The sequence below is a fragment of the Pseudophryne corroboree genome, chromosome 6, assembly GCF_028390025.1.
Source record: "Pseudophryne corroboree isolate aPseCor3 chromosome 6, aPseCor3.hap2, whole genome shotgun sequence".
NCBI lineage: Eukaryota > Metazoa > Chordata > Amphibia > Anura > Myobatrachidae > Pseudophryne > Pseudophryne corroboree.
Window position 1 is genome coordinate 11577706 of NC_086449.1, and position 21592 is coordinate 11599297.

The following is a 21592-nucleotide window of genomic DNA, read 5'->3' on the forward strand; positions in this document are numbered from 1 at the left end:
AAGAGAGGGAGGCCTTGAGGAACCTGAGTAATTACCAGGATGTTGTCTTCCGACAGGCTGATAAAGGAGGAGGCCTAGTCATACAGGATGTGAGTGACTACCGGGGAGAAATTTACAGACAACTAGATGAGACCTCTACCTACAGTAAATTAGATGGAGACCCCACCAATCACTACAAAGTAGAACTGGATGCAACATTGGAAAAGGCTAAACAAGAAGGGAAAATATCTCCTAAATTACAAACAGCGTTGACACAGAGGTTTCCAGTCACACCGGTCTTGTTCACAACTCCGAAAATCCACAAAGACAGCAAGAAGCCCCCTGGAAGACCGATAATCTCGGCGAGGGATTCCTTATATCAACCGATAGCACAATTCTTAGATAGTGTGTTGCAACCACTAGTCGTTAAACAACCGACATTTATTAAAGACACTACTGATTTCCTAATCAGGCTCAACAACATAGGGACCATTCCATCTGGAACACTGATGTGTGTAATGGATGTCTGCAGTTTATACACTAGCATACCCCATAGGGAGGGGCTACAAGCTATCAGAGAGTTTCTCATAGAAGAGAATATGCAGGCTGTGGATATGGACCTCTTTGTACATCTGTTATCTTTGACCTTACATAGGAACTATTTCCTTTTCGATGGTAAGTTCTACTTGCAACAAAACGGGTGTGCGATGGGCAGTAGCGTGGCGCCTTCGTACACCAACATTTTCCTGTTTAAAGAAGAAAGAAGGCTGTTTTTTGATAACAGAGACAGAGCCCAGCACATCCTACTATATTGTCGGTTCATAGACGACGTATTCATGCTATGGACAGGGTCAAAGGAGTCATTTATCCAAATGATGGAAGAGATAAATACACAAGCAACGCATATCAAGTTCACACATCTCAATGATCCCAGCAACATGAATTATTTAGACGTCACAGTGACAATTACGGATAACCGTATTTCTACCACCCTCTTCTCCAAACCAACAGATAAAAACACACTACTCAGGGCAGATAGTCACCATCCAAAACCCCTTATTAGGGGTCTTCCTAGATCACAATTATTGAGAACAGCCAGAATTCACAGTGATCACGCCACTTTAGAGGTTGAACTGAATAAAGTGGTAGAGAGGTTCCGAATAAGAGGATACGATACAAGGCTGCTACAAGAACAAAAAATGGAAGTTCTGAACTTGGAACGGAAAAAGTTGCTCTCTAAAACTGAGAGGAGTCCCAAAGAAGTGATAACCTGGACTAGCAAATTCAGCACTTCCAGCCCGATTGCCCAAAGAGCCACGAGAGCGCTATGGCCCATAGTGGCAAGTGATGATAAACTTAGCTGCTTTAGATCTAAAAGGCCCATGTGTTGTTTCACAAGGGGAAAAAGCATTAAAGATAACGTGGTGCATGCTGACATCACTGGTTTCGGTACTGAAACACCAAGGAATTTCCTGAGTAAAGCACCGGGATGTTACAAATGCTTGGGATGTACTACATGTAAGTATATGATGGTAGGAAATACGTTTAAACACCCTAGCAAAAATCGGGACTTTAAAATCAACCAGGTGGTGACCTGTACCACCACACATATTATATACCTTATCATGTGTCCATGTGGACTAGGCTACGTGGGTAAAACCATCAGAGATCTACGCCAACGAATGGCATTACACCGCTCTGCCATCACAGCAGCAATTAAGAGTGGGAAATCGGAGCAACCTGTCGCTCAGCATTTTTTGGACAAACAGCACCCCCTTAGCTCATTAAAGCAGATGGTGATTGATCACGTGCCCAGTAGTATAAGAGGGGGAGATAGACATGGCAAGCTGCTGAAGTTGGAGGCAAGATGGATCTTTAAACTAGAAACAATCAGACCGAAGGGCCTCAATGATCAAATCCTCTGGAACACGCTGGGTAAATGAGGAATCAAGAGAAATCATGGACTACTCCCGTCTCGTTACTTCACTCAACTGTATTGTTTTATTTATAGATACACGGGTGATTAGGAGTAAAGGGTGACAGGGCAACTAACATTCTTACCCCCCACGATTCAGCATAATTATTTAATCCAATCCCATTACAATATTCCATCCTTATTAGAGGTGGTGGAGTTAGCCGGCACAGTGAATCCTATAGTCTAGTATGACATAGTTTAGATTTAAATGTATTTCATGATGCATGTTTTACTCCATAGAAGGTGATTCCCATTGCCAGTACCTGGTAGGCACGAAATTTAGTAACAGTCACTACAATCACTATTTTGCACCCTATAGGCCCCGGCGCAGTAGCGCAATGGCAAACGGCAGGGTTGCCTAGGTAACCGAGCCAGGAGCCAGACGCAATGCCATAGCAACGGGAGACCGGAAGCGGCGTGACGGCGCGGATGTAGCGTCACCAGCCCAGCGCCGGAAACCTCCAGGTCCCGGAGCGGATGAGCAGCGCGGGGAGGAATCTGCCTGACACGTGGTGGAGCATAGCTTTAAAGGTAAGAGGTTTGTCACTTGCACTTACACACACCTTGACAAAGGGGTTACGGACCCCGAAACGTTGGAACAGTGATTTATTAAATACACAAAGATTTTTTCAAAGCCCTGGAGTGACGCTGCAATTTATTTTAGTGTTACCTGATTCGGAGCGGAGGGCACCCAGGCAATTGCTGTTAAGGACCAGGAGTGCCGGGCACCAGAAACCATATTTATATATATATATATATATATATATATATATATATATAATATATACTAAACTCATAAACTGGTGGTGATTATTAAACTGGTGGTCAGGTCACTGGTCACACTATCAGCAACTTGCAACTTCAAGTAGTACTCCTGAGTCCTAAGCAGACAATCACAATATATTATACTGGTGGTCAGTGTGGTCACAAACAATGGCAGTGTGGCTGGCACTCTGGCAGCAAAAGTGTGCACTGTACGTTATATGTACTCCTGAGTCCTGAGTCCTGCTCTCAGACTCTAACTGCTCCCCACTGTCAGTGTCTCCCCCACAAGTCAGATAATACAGTCACACTATCTCTCTCTATCACTTCAGCAAGTACTAGTAGTAGTAGTACTCCTCCTAATGCTCCCCAAATTACTACTGTGTCTCTCTCTGTCTCAATCTCTTCTCGAATCTCTATAAACGGAGAGGATGCCAGCCACGTCCTCTCCCTATGAATCTCAATGCACGTGTGAAAAATGGCGGCGACGCACGGCTCCTTATATAGAATCCAAGTCTCGCGATAGAATCCGAGCCTCGCGAGAATCCGACAGCGTGATGATGACGTTCGGGCGCGCTCGGGTTAACCGAGCAAGGCGGGAAGATCTGAGTCGCTCGGACCCGTGTAAAAAAAACTGAAGTTCGGGCGGGTTCGGATTACGAGGAACCGAACCCGCTCATCTCTAGTAAACATACCTAATGGGGCCCATTTATTAAAATTAATGTGTAGGGAAGAAATATTTTAATTTCATGTGTATAAAACATTGGGGTAAATTTACTAAAGTGGGAGATTTTTAGAACTGGTGATGTTGCCCATAGCAACCAATCAGATTATATCTATTATCTGCTAGAAGCAGCTAGAAAAATGGTAAGAAGATTCTGATTGGTTGCCATGTGCAACATCACCAGTTCTAAAAATCTCCCACCTTAGTAAATTTACCCCATAGTATCTGTTTGAGGATACATTTGTATCATTTGATGCTTAATGTGACTCAGTGGAGGCTACTAACACATTTGTGGAACTTTTCATCGGAGTAACATTTATTCAACCCCAAGCACATACAGTACCTGGGCGCTGGTCTATCTAGTGGTAATGAGATAATTAATTAATTCATTGATTGAAATGCAGCTCTCCTTTTTAAGAGGAAATTGCTCATCTCAAAACATGATAAATTAAGCTTTAGTATAAAGGACTTCATTTTGTCTTAGAATGCAGGTGCGCATCTGGCCAATGTCATTGGATCGTATTGGCTTCGAATGCCTCTGCCTGATTGACATTGCAGCATTGCAGGGGTGGGACGCTTCAAACAGTGGTGGGTTGACGCCATTTTTGGGGCGGCTGCATGATGTCATAGACAGCCGCTGTGAAGTAAAAGCTGGTGGCGGTGGGCCTGCCTTTGCAGCCAGGCTGCGAAGGCAGGATGTCACCAACACTTGCTGGGACCACAATAAAATTGCAGTCGCAGCCGTTGGGTGGGATGGTCACCATCCTCAAAACATCCTGAAGAAGCCACACAGCGAAACATTGGTGAGAGGAGCTTGGATGTACCAGGACCAAGGTCATTTGGACACCCCTGTTTTGCCAGCAAAACGCCCCTCTATCAACTGGGACACTAAAGGTATGGAATGTACATTAAACTTCACACCTGAGGTGGACAAGTCTAACATGTCCAGACTTTACATGTGTATCTACCATATGAGATTGAGAGTACCAGGATACTTGGAAATACATACATCAATTGTGACTCATATTTCTATATGCATACATAGCTGTGGACCCTCTACTGGTGCTATATTAATTTTTGATTGACAATTGTCACTAAACCACCATAAAGAAGTGTTTTTGCTCCAATAAAATAGAACATTTTTAATATTATTTTAAAACATTTTTTTGTGTATTTTTGTGTAATACATTTTTTTCTTCTTCCTACCTTTCCTCTTCTATTTTCATTAATATATTCTCTCATTAACATGTTAATGTACCATAAAATCAGAACTAACAAGGCTAAAGCAATTTATATAAGTAATAAACATTTTATTATACTTTAATTGGAATCCTTTTTTCTAACTCTTCCTACACCGTTACTATATAAGGTAATTTCGCTGGAAAACACACGTACCCACACATAGCTATCTCTTAAGGGGACCAGGGGATTCCATCCATTCCAATAGTAGCATACCTGATACGGTTGTATTACTTGTTTCTCCAGTCAGCACAGCTACTACAATACTACTTCTTGTTACACCATGCTGGAATGCCTTGCCTTAGGCTGGGCAGCTCCTAGCATACAATAGAAATTATTGCATATTCTGATTTTTAGCAGAATCTGCAGTCCAACCTGAATAACCCCCTTAGTCACCCAGAAAGAAGCTGTATTCAGCCAATTAGAAAAATTGTTTTATTATATATTCTCATATATTATTAAAAGACAAATAGACAATTGCATAACTAAAACTATACTTTACAACCAATTGGTGGCAATATTTAAACAGAAATATCTAACTACAACAGGTGTATCAACAGGGGCACCTAATAATGGTTTCAACTCAGTTTAAAGTTGTTTGTGCGTACCTCATTTAACAGGTATTGGACCTAATAACAGGTAAACCTTGGAATAGATTTCTATGTTTGAATACAACCAAATATCATTAAAATATAAAAAACTATTTATTAAAATATACTTCTTTTAAAAGCATTAGACTTTACAAGCAGTACATTGCATTGATACAAATCTATCCTTAGTTCATAAGTGATGCCCTTTTTAGGGCGAAGCTCTTTGATAGCTTCAGTGCTCTAAAATTGTGTGCCATCCAACGTGTTTTGTCGATAGTGACTTCATCAGGGGTGTTTAAATATATTAGATCAATCAGTTCCGGTTGATTTCTTCTAGTAAAGCTGACTTTTTGTGGATGAATATCCAATTATTAATTTGTACTATGGAACTGGGTATCCGCACACTCAACTCGTATTCTTGTATTGTCATGTGTGTATGCGGATCATCACCACATGCCCACAGGTATAAACCCCTATCTTGCATCTTGGACAATGCTCAGTCTATATATGGGGTGTTGTCAACTACAGTATGCATAGACTAAAGTTAGATTGAAAAAAAAGAAGGAATCTGTATTGTTGACGCACTGGAGGAAAAGTTAATTGAAATAAAATATAACCTTTATTAGATATGTACTAAAATAGGATAGAAATGAATTTATTATCCCAGACTACAGTAAAACATAGAGGTTAAAATCACAAAGACTAACAGATGTGTGAATAAAGAATTGAAAAATTGTGAATAAAGAATAAGAAAAGGTGTCCACGTGTGTTTTTAATCTACCAATGTAAATGAATACAAATGCCTCAGTCTCCCAGTAGGAATTATGAACATCAAGTATGTCTTAAATTATTATTACTGTATGTTCTCTATATGTGTAATCCCAAAATGGTTTTAATTAGGAAATATATCTCCACATCTCTCAACCACCCTGCACTAATTATCTGTCTTGATATTGGTAGGTGTATATCTCAGTTGAATTTGATCTGGGATTACACAGATAGGGACCAGTGGCGGTTCTTGCCACGGGCAAGCAGGACTTTTGCCCGGGGCGCCGCCTTCCGGAGGGCGCTGGCGCCATCCGGAGGGCGCCGCACCGTGGCAAGATCCGCCACTGCTGCCCGCTGTGTCCCCCGTCCGCTGCCCGCTGCCGTCCCCGTCGTCTCCTGTGAAGGGAACTAGACGCTATGCGTCTAGTTTCCCTTCGTGGAGAGTAACTGCTGAGCGGTGCGCGATGACGTCATCGGGCACCGCACAGCAAAGGTCCTCTCCACGAAGGGAACTAGACGCATAGCGTCTAGTTTCTCTTCGTGGAGAGGACCTTTTGCTGTGCAGTGCGCGATGACGTCATCGCGCACCGCTCAGCATTCAAGCGGCGCTTTCAATGTAAAGGGGGCGTGACTCACCACGCCCCCTGTATTAGGCCATGCCCCTTCCCTGCCCGGGGCGCTCTGCGCCCTTGAACCGGCCCTGATAGGGACTACATGGCAATAATTACCAGAAGCATTCCCAAAGATATATAAGGTGGACTACCACTCAGTGAAATTGGGGTTAATAGATCCCCGCAGAAATACAGAACCAACAATGGTCTGAGATATAGGTGGATGGATTTATACCAAAAAGCAGGACAGTCACATCTTCCATAGCAACCTAGTCTATATGCATGGTTGAATTATTTACTATCATACCAATAACAAGACAGATAATTAGTGCGGGATGGTTGAGAGATGTGGAGATTTATTTTCTAATTAAAACCATTTTGGGATTACACATATAGAGAACATACAGTGATAATAATTTAAGACATACTTGATGTTCATAACTCCTACTGGGAGACTGAGGCATTTGCATTTATTTACATTGGTAGATTAAAACCACACGTGGACACCTTTTTTATTCTTTATTCACAATTTTTCAATTCTTTATTCACATATCTGTCAGTCTTTGTGATTTTAACCTCTATGTTTCACTGTAGTCTGGGATAATGAATTAATTTATATCCTATTTTAGTACATATCTAATAAAGGTTATATTTTATTTAAATCAACTTTTCCTCCAGTGCATCAACAATACAGATTCCTTCTCTTTTTTCCTCCTAACTTTAATTTGTACCTCCTTATTTTGTCACTTTTAATTCGGAAATTGAAATTCCTTTATTTTCTATAACATCACTTTGAATTCCTTTTGAAAATCACTTGTAAAAACTGTTCTATTAGGTGACTGGTGTCCTTACTGGGTGTAATGACCTTCTTGGTGGTCCCAACAGACTTCTTTGGGAGGCTACTCCAATGTCTAAAGCTGGTATCTTAATTAAGTGTACTGAATCTCGCCTGATCCTTCCAGTCCTGTGATCTTACAGACAAAATATCTAAACAATTAAAAATATGTTTAATATAAATTTATCATGATTTAATCGTTATGATCATACAGAATAAAATAGCCTTTCTTTTGATCAAATGTGGTAGTTACAGTGCATTCATCAGTCTTCATGTTAGTGGGCTAGATTGCATGCAATTATTATGATCAAGTCCAGTCTTTAAATTAACTTGTGTTAATATAATAATGACCAGCGTATTACTTAATTTTTATTAGTGAGGTATTACGCTTTGTCCTTCATACTGTAGTTTGAGTATGCAACAAAAATGTGTAATGATATAAAATTACTTTTGTTCTCAAAATGTATTAAAAATTAATAAATAATAATAAATATTTCTAAAGACAAATGTTGGATCTGAATTGTTATCTCAGCTGCCCAAAATGTTTTGCATAAAATAAGGCCAATTACATTGCTTGTTTTCCAAGTTTTTATTCTATAATGTATTTGTGTGTGTTTACTGTTAAAAATAAAGAATTTAGAAAATGTGCAATAACTGGAAAAAAAATTGTGCAAAAAGAATATTGCAAAATATAAATTAACGTCTCCAAGGAAAAGCTCAGTTGATTCAATAGGAGTAAAGTCAATTATTATTAAACATGAATATTCATCTAGTCTGGTTTTGTTACATTATTGCTCACAAATACTACGATTAGATCAGAAGGGCTAATCTTTTCTTTGATGTTTTCATTTTTTATACCTTATTAAAATATAATCTTTTAATTTAATATAATAACTTTCTGCAACCTGTTTATGTGTTTACTTATTGTATTTCTTTCAGATATGAGCTAAAACGTGTTAAAATGATCAAAGGCTTTTTGTCATGGACTTAAAAGGTAATTTGTGTGGTCATGATAAAGATCCACAATTCAAAATTACAGTTTGAATGTACTGGTTTTATTTTACTTTAATTTTTTATTTTGTGCTGTACTTGTAGTGTTTTCTACTTTAAACATGTTACTTTGTCTTCCATCTAGAGACAGAGAGGTTTTATATGGATGTAATAAACAAGACCCAGGTGAAGGACTTTGTGCTTTCTGGACTAACTGACAATGGTAAACTTGCCCCATTCCTCTTCATACTCTTCTTACACATTTATATGGTGACAATACTGGGAAACATTGGCATGATGGCAATTATTTATAGCAGCACAACTCTCCATACTCCAATGTACTTCTTCCTGAGCTACCTCTCTCTGGTGGATAGTTTTTTCTCCTCAGTCATAACTCCTAAAATAATGCACGACCTCATTTCTGTAAATAAGTCCATCTCATTCAGTGGCTGTGCCCTGCAGTTTTACTTCTTTGCTGCCCTGGCATCTACTGAGTCTCTTCTTCTCTCCAACATGGCATATGACCGATATGCCGCTATCTGCCACCCACTCCACTATGTGTCAATAATGACTAAGAAGAAATGTCTATCTCTTGTTTTCCTTGCAATCTCTATTGGCTTCTTGCAGTCATCAGTGCAGACCAGTTGTGTGTTCAGTCTTGAGTTCTGCAGATCAAACCTTATAGACCATTTCTATTGTCACACACCTTTATTACTCAGACTGTCCTGCTCTGACACGTTCTCCTGTGACATGATAACTGTTTTCTTTATAGGTGCTTGTGGCTTCTATTCATTGGTGATTATCCTGGTCTCATACATGCTCATTATTTCTTCCATCCTAAGGATTAAATCTGCAGAGGGCCGTCAGAAAGCATTCAGCACCTGCTCCTCACATCTCATCTGCATCTGCATCTTTTTTGGGACAGGTATGTCCACTTACTTACGCTCACCTTCCAGGGATTTTGAGAAATTAGACAAGGTGTCTTCTGTCCTTTGTTCAGTGGTGACACCAATGCTGAACCCACTGATATACAGCCTGAGGAACCAAGAGGTGAAACGCATCATTATGCGAGCAGTGCACAATCTTACTGATGTACTGAAGACATAACTTTGTCAAACATACAATTATTTAAGATAATAGTTTTTATGATCAAGACCCTTTATAGTGCATAGCTGAAATTCAACAATTTTCTCTCTGCTATTAAGAAATAATCTTAAATATCAGCTTTTGATTTATAGATGTTTTGTTGTACAGTATTCCTCAGATTTATGAGGGATGTAAGGACATCACTATTATTGCACCTACAGTATGTGACATTATTGCCAACACAGAATGGTGGCAGAACCAAATACAGTGGGGAGTAGATGATGGTATAAGTGAGAGAAAGAAAAGCACATGCGAGAAGATGACTCTTCTTATGAGTCTTGATGGGAAGACCAACAGGTATTGCTTAGAGAGGAAATACGTTGAGAAAGGAGCTTGGAGCAGTGAGAAAAGATGGGTGCTGCAAGGCTTTGATAAATAATTGGATTTTGAGAGCCCTTTGCATATTATGTAGAGAGTTACATAGTCTTATAGGGAGAGGCAGAAAGTTCCATAGGTAGGGAGCCACACAGGAAAAGTCATGGATGGGTGGGTGGGTGGTAATGAGTGTGAAGATAGTGGGTTAGAGATGCAAATAGGAGAGCTTTGGGTAAGGGCTTTGTAAGTGAGTGTGAGAAGTTTAAATTGGGTTCTGTTGGGGAAGTGGAGCCAGTGTAGGGCTTGTAAGAGAGAGTGGCAAATGTAGTGCATTTGGAAAGGAAATTAAGTTCCTCAGCAGCATGGAGGACAAATTGGAGTGGAAAGAGTTGGGAGTCATGAAACCCGGATAAGATGTGGCTATAATAGTTCAGTCTGGAGATTACCAGTGAGTGGATGGGGTTCTTCATTGCCTCCAGAGTGCAAAAGTCTGATCCTGGAGATAATTTGAGATGGAAATGACCGGAATGCATAAGGCACAGAATGTGTTGATTAAAGGAAAGTCAATAATAACTTTTGGGACAGAGGATATGGTGATTCTGGCAACAAAGAAACTGTGGGAGGTGAGGTTGTGTGTGAGGGTGGAAACACGATTAGCTCAGTCTTGGACATGTTTATGTTTAGGAAAGTGCCAGAACATCCAGGAGAAAATAGCAGATAGACAGTTGGGGAGAGAGGGAGAAAGTGAGGAGAGAGGGAGAAAGGTCGGGGAGGAGATGTAGATCTGAGTGCCATCAGCATTGAGATGATAATGGAGGCCAAATGAGATGATTAGCTCAGTAAAGATGATGTATAGAGGGAGATCAGGAGATTTCCAAGACCAGAATCTTGGGGAACAACTGTTAAAGGAAGTGGGATCATGAGAGGAGACAGAGAAAGAATAGCCAGCAAGGTAGGAGGACAGCTAGGAGAAGGCAGAATCATGTAGACCAAGGGAGTGAAGGATTTGCAGGAGGAGAGGGTGCTCCACAGTGTGAACAGCATTAGATAGGGCAAGAAGAATGATTAGAGAATAGTTGCCCTTGGAATTAGCAGCAAGGAGGTCATTGCAGACTTTGTGAGGTCTACTTCTATTGAGTGGAGAGAATGAAAGACATACTTAATGGGTCAAGCAGGAAAGAAGAGGTAAGGAAGGCATTAAGGCAGTAGTAGACAACAGATGTGTCACTGAGGTGGGTGACACCTGGCCCACTGCTTATCCCACTGCTTGTGCCTTAGGTATGCATTTCCAAAATGTGGGCATTGTATTGGGAAAGAGGTGGATGGGGATTGTATCCTCATTGGGAGAGTGTGGCTTCATGGGACATCCCATTTTCAACACTCTGGGGTCATGGCCAGCATTCCTGGAGATGTTGGGCTGACCTCAGAGACTCTCTCTGCACTGCTGCTCCTCCTCTGTGACAGGAACCAGGCTTCCCAAGATAATATGAAAGTACAACAAGGAATTGAACCTGACCAGGTAATTGTGTAAGAACATCATTTATTGAACCAACATCTCAGCTGTTTATTGTATCCAATTCTCAACAGCTCTTAGTTGGTGGTGCTCCCAGAATTTTAGTAATTTGTCTTTTATTCAGGATTTTTGCAAAGAAAACAAAGAAAAGACAAAAAAAAATATATTTTTCTGGGGCACATTTGTAAATAATGGAAAACTGTAATATTAAAATGAAACTTTTATTTAATAATAAACCTAAAACAGAACTCTGAAATCATGATAATGAGGTACATTAGTCATATTAAATCTAAATTTATGTAACCGGATATCAGAGAGAGTCTCTGTATCTTCTGGTCTTGTCAGTACGTCATCAGTTAATTATATCACTCACGCAAAGTATCCTATTTCAGACATTCAAGAAAATAGCAAAAATATTACTTCTAGGTTTTTATTCCGAAAAGTATGTGTTCAAGGGAAAAAGAGAGACAGGTATTTAAATTTGAAATGAGACAAACATATCCCGTTGGCAGTTCTAAATCAGAAAAAAATTAGTAAACTTCGGTAAATTGACATATGGCTCACCAATCATGTGCTATATATGAGTAATCAACAAAACCGATAAACACTAATGATGTACATATCAGAAACTCCCACCTTCCCTCGAAAATAATTAAAAGAGAAACGTGTTCACATTTTGACCAGTTGGTGCTTCCAGTATTAAAATAAACAATGTTATTTTTTTTTAGATATGAAGTAATGGTAAAGAGCAGTGGCAATTCAGGTAGGAATTGCAGTTGTATAAAGATACTAGTGACCTGCCCTGGCTTTGCATGGGAGCTGTCTTTCTTCACTAAAATGGCCACTGCTCGGCTCTGTTTTGTCACAGAGTAATGTTTCATACACCTTAACTTTTCTAAACATGTGCTCTATAGAATAAGTGGTTCTTGAGAATAGCCTGAGCAAACAGACAGATGCCTACCAGGGACTTTATATTATACTATGTAGAGATACTGTACAGGCAGGGGTATAGCTAGAACTTTTTGGGCCCTAAACAAAATTTGAAGAGGCCACCAATCCTTTGAAGTTAGCAGTGAGTTTGCTGAAAGCACACAGCTCCTTAATCTCGGTACCTACTACATAATCCCTTTAATCATTATTAAAAGGAAAATTATTCTTACCTGCCATGTTAAGGTTCAATTATGTGGCTCTAAACACAGACTTATCTCCTTTTGTCCATGCTACCTTTGATCAGCAGCCACCAGCCTTGGGGAGGAAGCAAAGGCACAGTAGGGATTGTGGCTAAGGCAGAGCTACAGATAGGGATAGGGGTTCAGAGACATGGGGAAAGGAGGTCAGAGAAGTATATGGTGACGGAGTCAAAGGAACACATGCGGAGGAAGAGGCCAGTGGTACACATGGAGAGGTGGTCAGAGGCATGCTTGGTAAAGCAAGGGGCAGAATTACATATGGGGAGGGCAGACTATAGGTGCACATGGGGATGCAGGGGGCAGAGTCGGTAAAGGAAAGTGGTAGCAGAGGCACTCATGGGGAGAAGGGGCAGAGGCATGCTTGGGGAAGCATGAGGCAGATGTACTCATGGTAAAGACTTACCTATATTCAGGGCTGGATTAAGCCTTGGGGGTGGGAGGGGGAGAGTGTATATGATATTGTGCAAACCTCTCAACATGACTTATTCCATGAGGAACAAAATTCTCTCTACCTGGACTTCCCTTTTAATATATGATTGGCATCACCTGTGTTGAAATACCTTTTTTATCAATGAAATAGTTTAACAAAATTTATTACAATTATAAATTAAGAGGAAAGTCCAGGGAGAGAGCATTTTGTCCCTCCTGGAATGAGTCATGTTGGTTGGTATGTATTGTGTATGTTAAATATAAACCAATGGTGTATATTAGATTTAACCTAATAGTTTAATAAGGCCTGGGTACTGTTTATATCTCCACTCAATAGAGAGACAACTATTTTATAATGTTTTCCTGTAGTGGAACAAAAACAATTTAAGCTTAAAATAAAATCTATAATTTATCTTGCAAAAATGCAATAGCAGCAGCCTCTGTACTACTAACACACTGGGACAGGACTCAGGAGGATGCTCCGTGTGTGTGTCTCTCTCTAGACATGAACACTCTCATTAGATAACAGGTTACACAGGACCCTGACACCCAGGCGGGTCCCCTATGCTATCTCTCCTTTGGTCAGGAAGCTCTATCGGTATCTCTTGAAACCTGATACTCCTGTGTCTATACCTGCAATTCATACTGACCTGCTCACATTCTGGCAATCTGGCTGTGCTGCTGCACAAGAGGGAGAGCTAGTGATGTCAGTATGCTCTGGCTGGGGGGCCCATTGACAGAGGTGGGCCCGGTGTACAGTATGCCCTGCATCCCTTTCTTAATCTGGCTATGACTATATTACTGATGACTCATGGAAGCAGGTGAAGGAGGATCATTAGAGAAAGATAGGGGTGGGAGCATATGTAAAGAATGAGCTGTGATGATTTCCACCCCAGTGTACATTTGCAGACTGAAGCCTTCTATGAGGGAGGAGAGACAGGGGAGCAGCAGATCAGCCTGACAGGGGCACACAGAGCTGATGATCCCTGCAGCAAACTGCTTCCTAGCCATAGGCTGAAGTCTGCCTGTTGTCCTGATATAACATACCACTCACTGGCCCCCACACTAAATGTTGACCCAGCAGTACCTCATATAGCCCCGCCCACTGTAGCCCCACCCCCATAGTTACATAGTGGGAGTTACCAGGAGTGGGATGGCCAACTTCATTATCTTACTGTCATCATTGTCATGTCTCCTGTGGAGTGCTGGATGCAGGAGGGAGGTGGGCCCTGAAGGTGATGCAGGCCCCATACAACTGTAGTACTTGCACCCATGGTAGCTACTCCCTTGGATACAGGTGTTTGGACTGCCTACACGTTATCTCTAATGTAAACTGAACACAGCTCCAGCAGTAACAATGTAGGCCCCTTCTTCTCTATTTAACTTATTTCACTAAAATCATTACTGATTGGCTCCATTTTGCATATATTAATGTTTCATATGCCTAAACCTTACTAGACAAATGATCTATACAATTCTGAAAACAGCATCAAAATATATCCAGAGAATCTTGAGCCAGAATGGAAAGATAGATGCCTACTGGTGACTTTATTTTATTCTAAGTATAGATAATGGTATCACAGTGTTATCAACAAGGTTGTGTTAAAGGGGGGGAAATAAATTAAAAGTCCAGCAAGCAAAGTGCTAACTCTCTGTAATTTCCAAGCATGAAATTCAGTAAGGAGTGTCCAGGATATGAAGAATGCAGGAGTGAGTCCAATCATGCAGCAGTTTGTTAAAAGTAGTCCTATAGTTACAGAGATTTCAGGTTGAAAGTTCTCCTTCTATTTTCCTCCTGTTCAACTCTGGTCTAACTCTGAATAAAGCTATAAATTAAGTTAAACTTAAATAAAAAATCTAAAACAATACACAGCCCAAATGGCCATACAGCCATAGAGATTATCCTGAAGAATATTTACCAATCATGTGTGTTCACTAATTATATTATATACACCCCCAATCCCCACTGCCCACTACAAAACATGCCAATTTTTTTAACCAATGAGAAAGCAGGATAACATCACTGTAGGAGTTCAATTATAGTCCTGTCCTAGAGCCTGATTCTGATTTGGGAATAAAGTAAGAAAGAACAAGTAACTGCCCACCTTGGTAAAACCATGTTGTACTGCAGGTGCGGAAGATTTAAAATAATCATCAATATTTAGATTTGAGAGGGGTATGGCCAAACTGCAATCTATATTGCAGTGTAAAACTAAAGCTGTCAAGCATTTGTGAGCTACATGGAAAAGCAGCCAGTATTTAGTGTTATCTAGGGTTATGCATTAGGTGGGGTTAGCTGTAGCCGGCACACCCGGAGGTTCAGCCCTTGCTGACACTCCAGTAGGGTTAGGGTAGGGATGTGGAGAGGGGCAAAATACTTACCCCTGTCTGGTGTTGGTATTCTCACTGTTGGGATGCCGTGGACGGTCATGTGACCATTGGCATCCCGACCGGTGGCATATCATACCCAAGCCATTTGAAGGTCCTGCGCTAGTTACTCCTATTTCTGTATGTCCTGATAAGATCCACGATTAGACCCACTAGGGTCTGAGTGACAAGTAAGAGGTAAAGGGTTAATCTACCCAAAAATCGCTCTCTCTTAAGATGCCACACAAAATCTCACACTCACTATTAACTGCTAACTGCATTTTGTTCAACAGTTGAGATGCTTATAGTGCTATTCCCTGGCTTACCCAATACTCAATCACAACTCCAAGTAATGAGAGTTAGTTGGAATAACAAACAAAAATATCAATTAAAGCAAACAGTAGCTTTATAAAAACTAAACCTCCATGATGTGTGAATTTTTATGGAACCAATGGACAAGAAGAGTCACTATGCTTACTGAGAAGAAATGGTGATAATAAAACTTAATGCAGAAATACTGTATAAACTTAATTTAAATTACTTACTGTACATTTGAAATAAAAACAGAATTCATAGCTAAAATGTGGAAATATTAGCACTGAACTCTCTGGGTCTTTTACTTAGTTTGCCACAGTAGAAATTTTTTTTTTACTAGTTTTGTTTTGCAATTTCAAAATGTGGATGCCTATTACACGTAAACATAGAGAGTCAAAAATCATTCCAATTTTCATTATTAACTATAGCAAAATAAGCTCTTTCGAAGAATTGGACCAAAGCAGTAGTTTCCTACCTTTGTGATGTTCAGAACCAATTACTGGAAGGCCTATATATTGAAAGAAGAGCAGTCTTCCCAGACATGGAAAGGGGGATGACTAAATTCTATAAGAAGTGGGAAATTTATATCAAATATCTTGACGACTCCTTACACGTAGATATAATGTCTGTGTTTGAGTCTGACAATGGGTTTTTGACTACATGATAATTTCCTTGACCCCACTGAACTGTTCAATGTATCCTGTTTTGCATAATGTTATTTCCGCTTTGTATTATGTGCATTGTCATACACTAATTACTGCCTAATAGGATATCAAAAAGTCAACTGACCTTGTAGACTCGGTCTGCAAAACATTAAATGCATACATGCGTATCATTATGATTGATCTCTGTTTCTGGAACATTTGGAGCTATTGCTACAGTATATGTACAATTCCCTTCCAGTCAAATAGGAGCCCCCCCCCACCCCCCCATTTCCCATCCCCACCTTCTGACCCTTCTTTATTGTCACTATTTTTCTGTTTTCTTTTTCTTTTTTCTCGCTTCATAATTTATGTATGTTACTTGTCAATTTTCATACAATCTTTAGGATGGATATTTTATTTATAGATGGCTTATTTGCCTCTGTGATTCACTATCTGAAGATGCTTGAGAAATTTTCATACAAACATGGATATTTATTGAATAGTTTTCAATAGCCTTGATTAAATTATTTGTTCTTTTTCGATGTCCTCAACTACATTTGTAAATCTTCTTGGATTGTATGCAATGTAGACTGTATCTTTGTTAAAACTCAATGAAAAAGATGTTTAAAAAAAAAAAGAAAAAGTTTGATAAGTAACACTGACATATCCCAAAAACCTATCAATTTATTTTTATAACTTCATTTTAGTTGAACTTTTTGAGGCACCTGTTGAGACAGGCTATTTGGTACGATAATCTTTTTTAACAATGATTAGTCAGTAATTATTTGCCTTCTAAGGCAGTGTCTTCTGCATCCAACGTTGGGATCTGGGGATTCTGCAGCAGGGTGATTACGTGAGGTGTGTGGAGTGTCTTTGAGTGCGTGTGTGTGTGTGTGTGTGTGTGTGTGTGAGTGTACATGTGTGTGTGTGTGATCCCAGTGTGTGTGACCCTCCATATTATGTTTGAGTATTCCACGTGGATCTGGCCGCTGGAAAAACTACATCTCTCAGCATCTCTTGCACCTCCCAGTACACCCAGAGTCTCCCAGCAGGCACCAGGACTCCTAGTAGCGCATTCTCCAGTAAAAAGATAAAGGGGAGACCACAGGGACCCATGGAGACCATTGGAGAACAGTTGAGTATAATCTTTAAAAAAAAATGTTCACTCCTTGTCAGATTTTCATCACGGCCATTTTTTTCAAACTGAATACTGCGGGTATCAGGAGCATGCATGCACTCCCGCAGTTATTCAAAATTGTGTTTGAGATAAGCAAGATTTTTAACCTCACTAAACCTCACTCCCAGTTGAATTCCCCCTTAGTGTTTTTGCAGTGATTTGTCTATTTAAGAGGTGACACTACTTCTTTTTTTTTTTACATTGTGAAATATTTAGATTTCAGGTTCCCTTTCTTAAGCTTTATGTCCCCTACACCACCTTTTTGTAGATGTTTTAGTAATATCATGACTGGCAGCAGCCACATTACTAGTACTGGGTCGCTGCTCCTGCTCTACTATGATTGATTCATATCAACTCACAGTGCTACTGGTTTTGGTGGCACCTACTTAACATATTTTAAGTACAGTGCCTGAACAACAACAACACACTTTTTTAACACTGCAGTGAGTAAAGTGGCATTTAATGAACATCATTTTTAAGTATAGTGCCTGAACCAGACCTGAAAACACATGTTTTATTTTTTGGATAATAATGATTTTTCTAACACTGACAAAGTCACACTGCTGCAGCCCACAACCTTTCACAGATGCCATTGACACAGTAGCCCTCAGCCCTTTAATCTTTACTGATAGTCACGCTGCAGCCCACAGCCCTTCACTGATGACACTGAGTCTGACACAGTCACAGACAGTGCTGAAGTCCACAACCCTATCTCACTGATGATGAAATGGACACAGTAGCCCACAGCCCTTCACTGATGTCAATCTGTCAATGATACAGATATAGGCAATGCTGCAGCCCACAGCCGAAGTTTACTGATGACACTGAGTGTGACACAATTGCCTACAGCCCTTAATCACAGTCACACTGCAGCTCTCCCCATACCCTAAGCCTCTGGAATTCTGTGTGAAATGGTGCCTGAGCATGAGGGAGGAGCACATATCAAATCCAAAACACATGAGATGTCTCATGCCAGGAGAATGATGTTTTGCCTCGTTTTTTGATCCTAGCCTGGTTGAAAATACGAAGCAAGTACTCTGAAATATTCTTAAACATGACAACAACAGACATTTTTTGGAGGAGATGCATCAGTCATGGTGGCTCAGTTTGCTTGCCACATGCTCTATTCCCACTCAGTTGGTGACGTGGACCCATCAACCAAGTAGGAATACCTGGTGGGTGTCGAAAATTTGTCTGTCGGTAAATTGCCAGCTCTCTAGATTCCAGCATCGGTTTCCTGAATGCTAGGTTCCCGACAGCCAGTATATTAACTGCATCACATTTTGAGCCTGGGTATTAAGAGGATCCATTCAGGATCCTGGCTGTCGGGATCTCAGCAGTCAGAATACTGATGTCAGTATTCCGACACTATTTTGAAAGCTGACATAGGCATCACAATTGGGTCACCATCCCATCCACCAGAAGAGAGGACATGTAAGCACACTGGGGAGTTAGGGTTAGGCTACACCCAGGGGAGTTAAGTTTAGGCTGCATCCCATGGGGGTTTAGGTTAAGGCACCCCCAGGGAGGATTAGGGTTAGGCTGCGGTGAGAGGCGTGTTAGGTTTAGACTGTGGGTAGGGCGTGTTAATGTTACGGGACAAGGAACAAAAGGTAAATATACTTACCTTCCGCTGTTTAGATCATTGGGATGCAGTGGTCGGTATTCTGACCGCCGGCAAATCAATCCCAACCCATGGTAGGTGTGTGTTTTTTTAAATGAAATATATCAAATATGTAAATCCATCTGGCTGAGTCCTGCATTTTAAAATTGGGCAGTAGTGATTTCTTTCTAACCATAGGTCCAGCATTAAGTGTGTAGAATTGATTATATTAAGCAGATATTTTATGCACCAGCAACAAAATTATTTTGACACCATAAACACAGAGTAGATCAGCTAGTCTTAGATATAACTAACAGGAAGGAAAAATTATAGCTGATCTTATTATCATTATTTTTATTATTATCATCATCATCATCATCATCATTATCATCACCACCACTCATACCAACACCTTTCCCCACTACCCCAGCGCTGTTATATTATCTTTACTTATGGAAGCTATACAGCAGAATGTTTGGCTTCTGGGATGGAGGAGAATGACCGCCACCTGCCAAGGAAAGAAATGATCACCCCTCCCCCCTTTCTCCATCGGCATTTGTACCTTGATGCAAATAAAAGTCATGTCCTTCCTTGCTCCACCAGCCTTGAAGTTACCAAAACCCAATATACTGTAAGTTGCTAATGAGATATTACAGGTGCTCCACTCTAACACATATTTTTCCCTCTGTATCTCCTCTGTTCTGGCACCGTGGCAAAGATAGAGGCACTTTAATACATATCTGGTATGATTGTCCACTAATAACTCCCTTCTGGATGAAAATTATAGACTTTTTGACTAAAATTGTGGGTTACCAGGTGTTACAGGTAGGTTAGGTTCGAAGAGACCCAGATGAGTGGATTCAAAGAAAAGTACTTCAACAAATAACTTGAATATATAAATATGATTTATTGTATACTTAGCTAAGGTTATTGATCAATTCAGCAGATGTTCAATACAGCAATCATATCAGCATACTCAGGAGCCTCGCCTTCTTCGTCTAGAAGCTGAGTTATATTCAGATCATTCTGGTTCATCCAAGCTATCTAGGCTGCTTTAACATTTAATTTTTTTTATCTTATATAGGCTGAAGAACTCCTGAGTAAGTCTATTTTATATGTATAAAGGCCCTCATTACGAGTTGTTTGCTGGCTAGCTGCTTTTAGCAGCATTGCAAAGGCTAGGCTGCCGCCCTCTGGGAGTGTATCTTAGCTTAGCAGAATTGCGAATGAAAGATTAGCTGAATTGTGATTAAATAATTCTTAGCAGTTTCTGAGTAGCTCGAGACTTACTCCTACACTGTGATCAGCTCAGCCCATTTCGTTCCTGGTTTGATGTCACAAACATCATGCCCTGCGTTCGGCCAGCCACTCCTTTGTTTCTCCAGACACTCCCGCATTTTATCCTGGCACGCCTGAGTTTTTCCGCACACTCCCAGAAAACGGTCAATTTCCACCCAGAAACACCCACTTCCTGTTAATCACACTCCGATCACTTCAACGATGGAAATTTTTAGTTCGGAAGTGAGTAAATCTACTAAATTTTGTGCTAAAATTATTGACTTAATCACTTCATTGCGAAAATCGTCAACGAGTGAACAACTCAGAATGACCACCCCAGTTCATATTACGACATATACATAAGTGCTAAGAAACAGTAGGGGGCACTGTTGCCTCAATTTTGAGTGTTAGAAATAACTTACTACATATCCCAGCATGCCCTGCAACAGTTTTAGCATGGGCAAATAACAAAACTGATTCAGGGCATGCTAGGATGTGTAGTTCAACAACAGCTGGAGTGTCAAGGTTAGCCATCAATGTCTTAATATAAAGATGCAAACATTATAATTTTGACATATGTCCAACTCCAAACACTTCTCTTGTGTTTGTCTGTCTCATATAACCAGACAATGGACATTGCCCTTGCTTGTAAAATATACCTGTCAGGAATACTGACACACACAGAACATATCAGTTTGTAATAAATATATACATATTTCCCTTTTATGAAATATATAGATTTCCCCCTTCTTGTCCTATTAAAAACACCATATTCTATTCATAGCAAACACCAAACACCAACCACCTTTTTAAAGATATAACATAAAACATTCATATAGTTCTTTGTATTTGGTGCTAAAAACACATGACATTGATAATAGTGAAACTTATTTTTGTATCACTCCTGATACACTCCACCGTTGCTCTCAGGTGGTTTTGCACAATATACCTTCCAAGTTTCGCCTGTATCAGTAATCATCTTCAGTGGATATGATTTAACATTTTCTAAAGTAGAACAAAGCTTACATATTAACCATATACCACATTTAATCACCAAATATATTGCTAAAAACATAAGCACATCATATCCTACTAGGTGTGGGATTCCTAGAAGCCACCCTTTTAATCCAGAGAACCAATTT

At 40.2% G+C, this 21592-nt stretch overlaps 1 protein-coding gene across 1 annotated transcript; it reads left to right on the top strand.

Moving 5' to 3' along the window:
* The first annotated feature begins 8635 nt into the window (after positions 1-8635).
* LOC134933966 (olfactory receptor 5B12-like) lies at positions 8636-9580 on the top strand. The gene has a single exon (XM_063929497.1). The coding sequence runs from the start codon at positions 8636-8638 to the stop codon at positions 9578-9580; it is 945 nt and encodes a 314-aa protein (XP_063785567.1).
* Positions 9581-21592: the final 12012 nt, after the last annotated feature.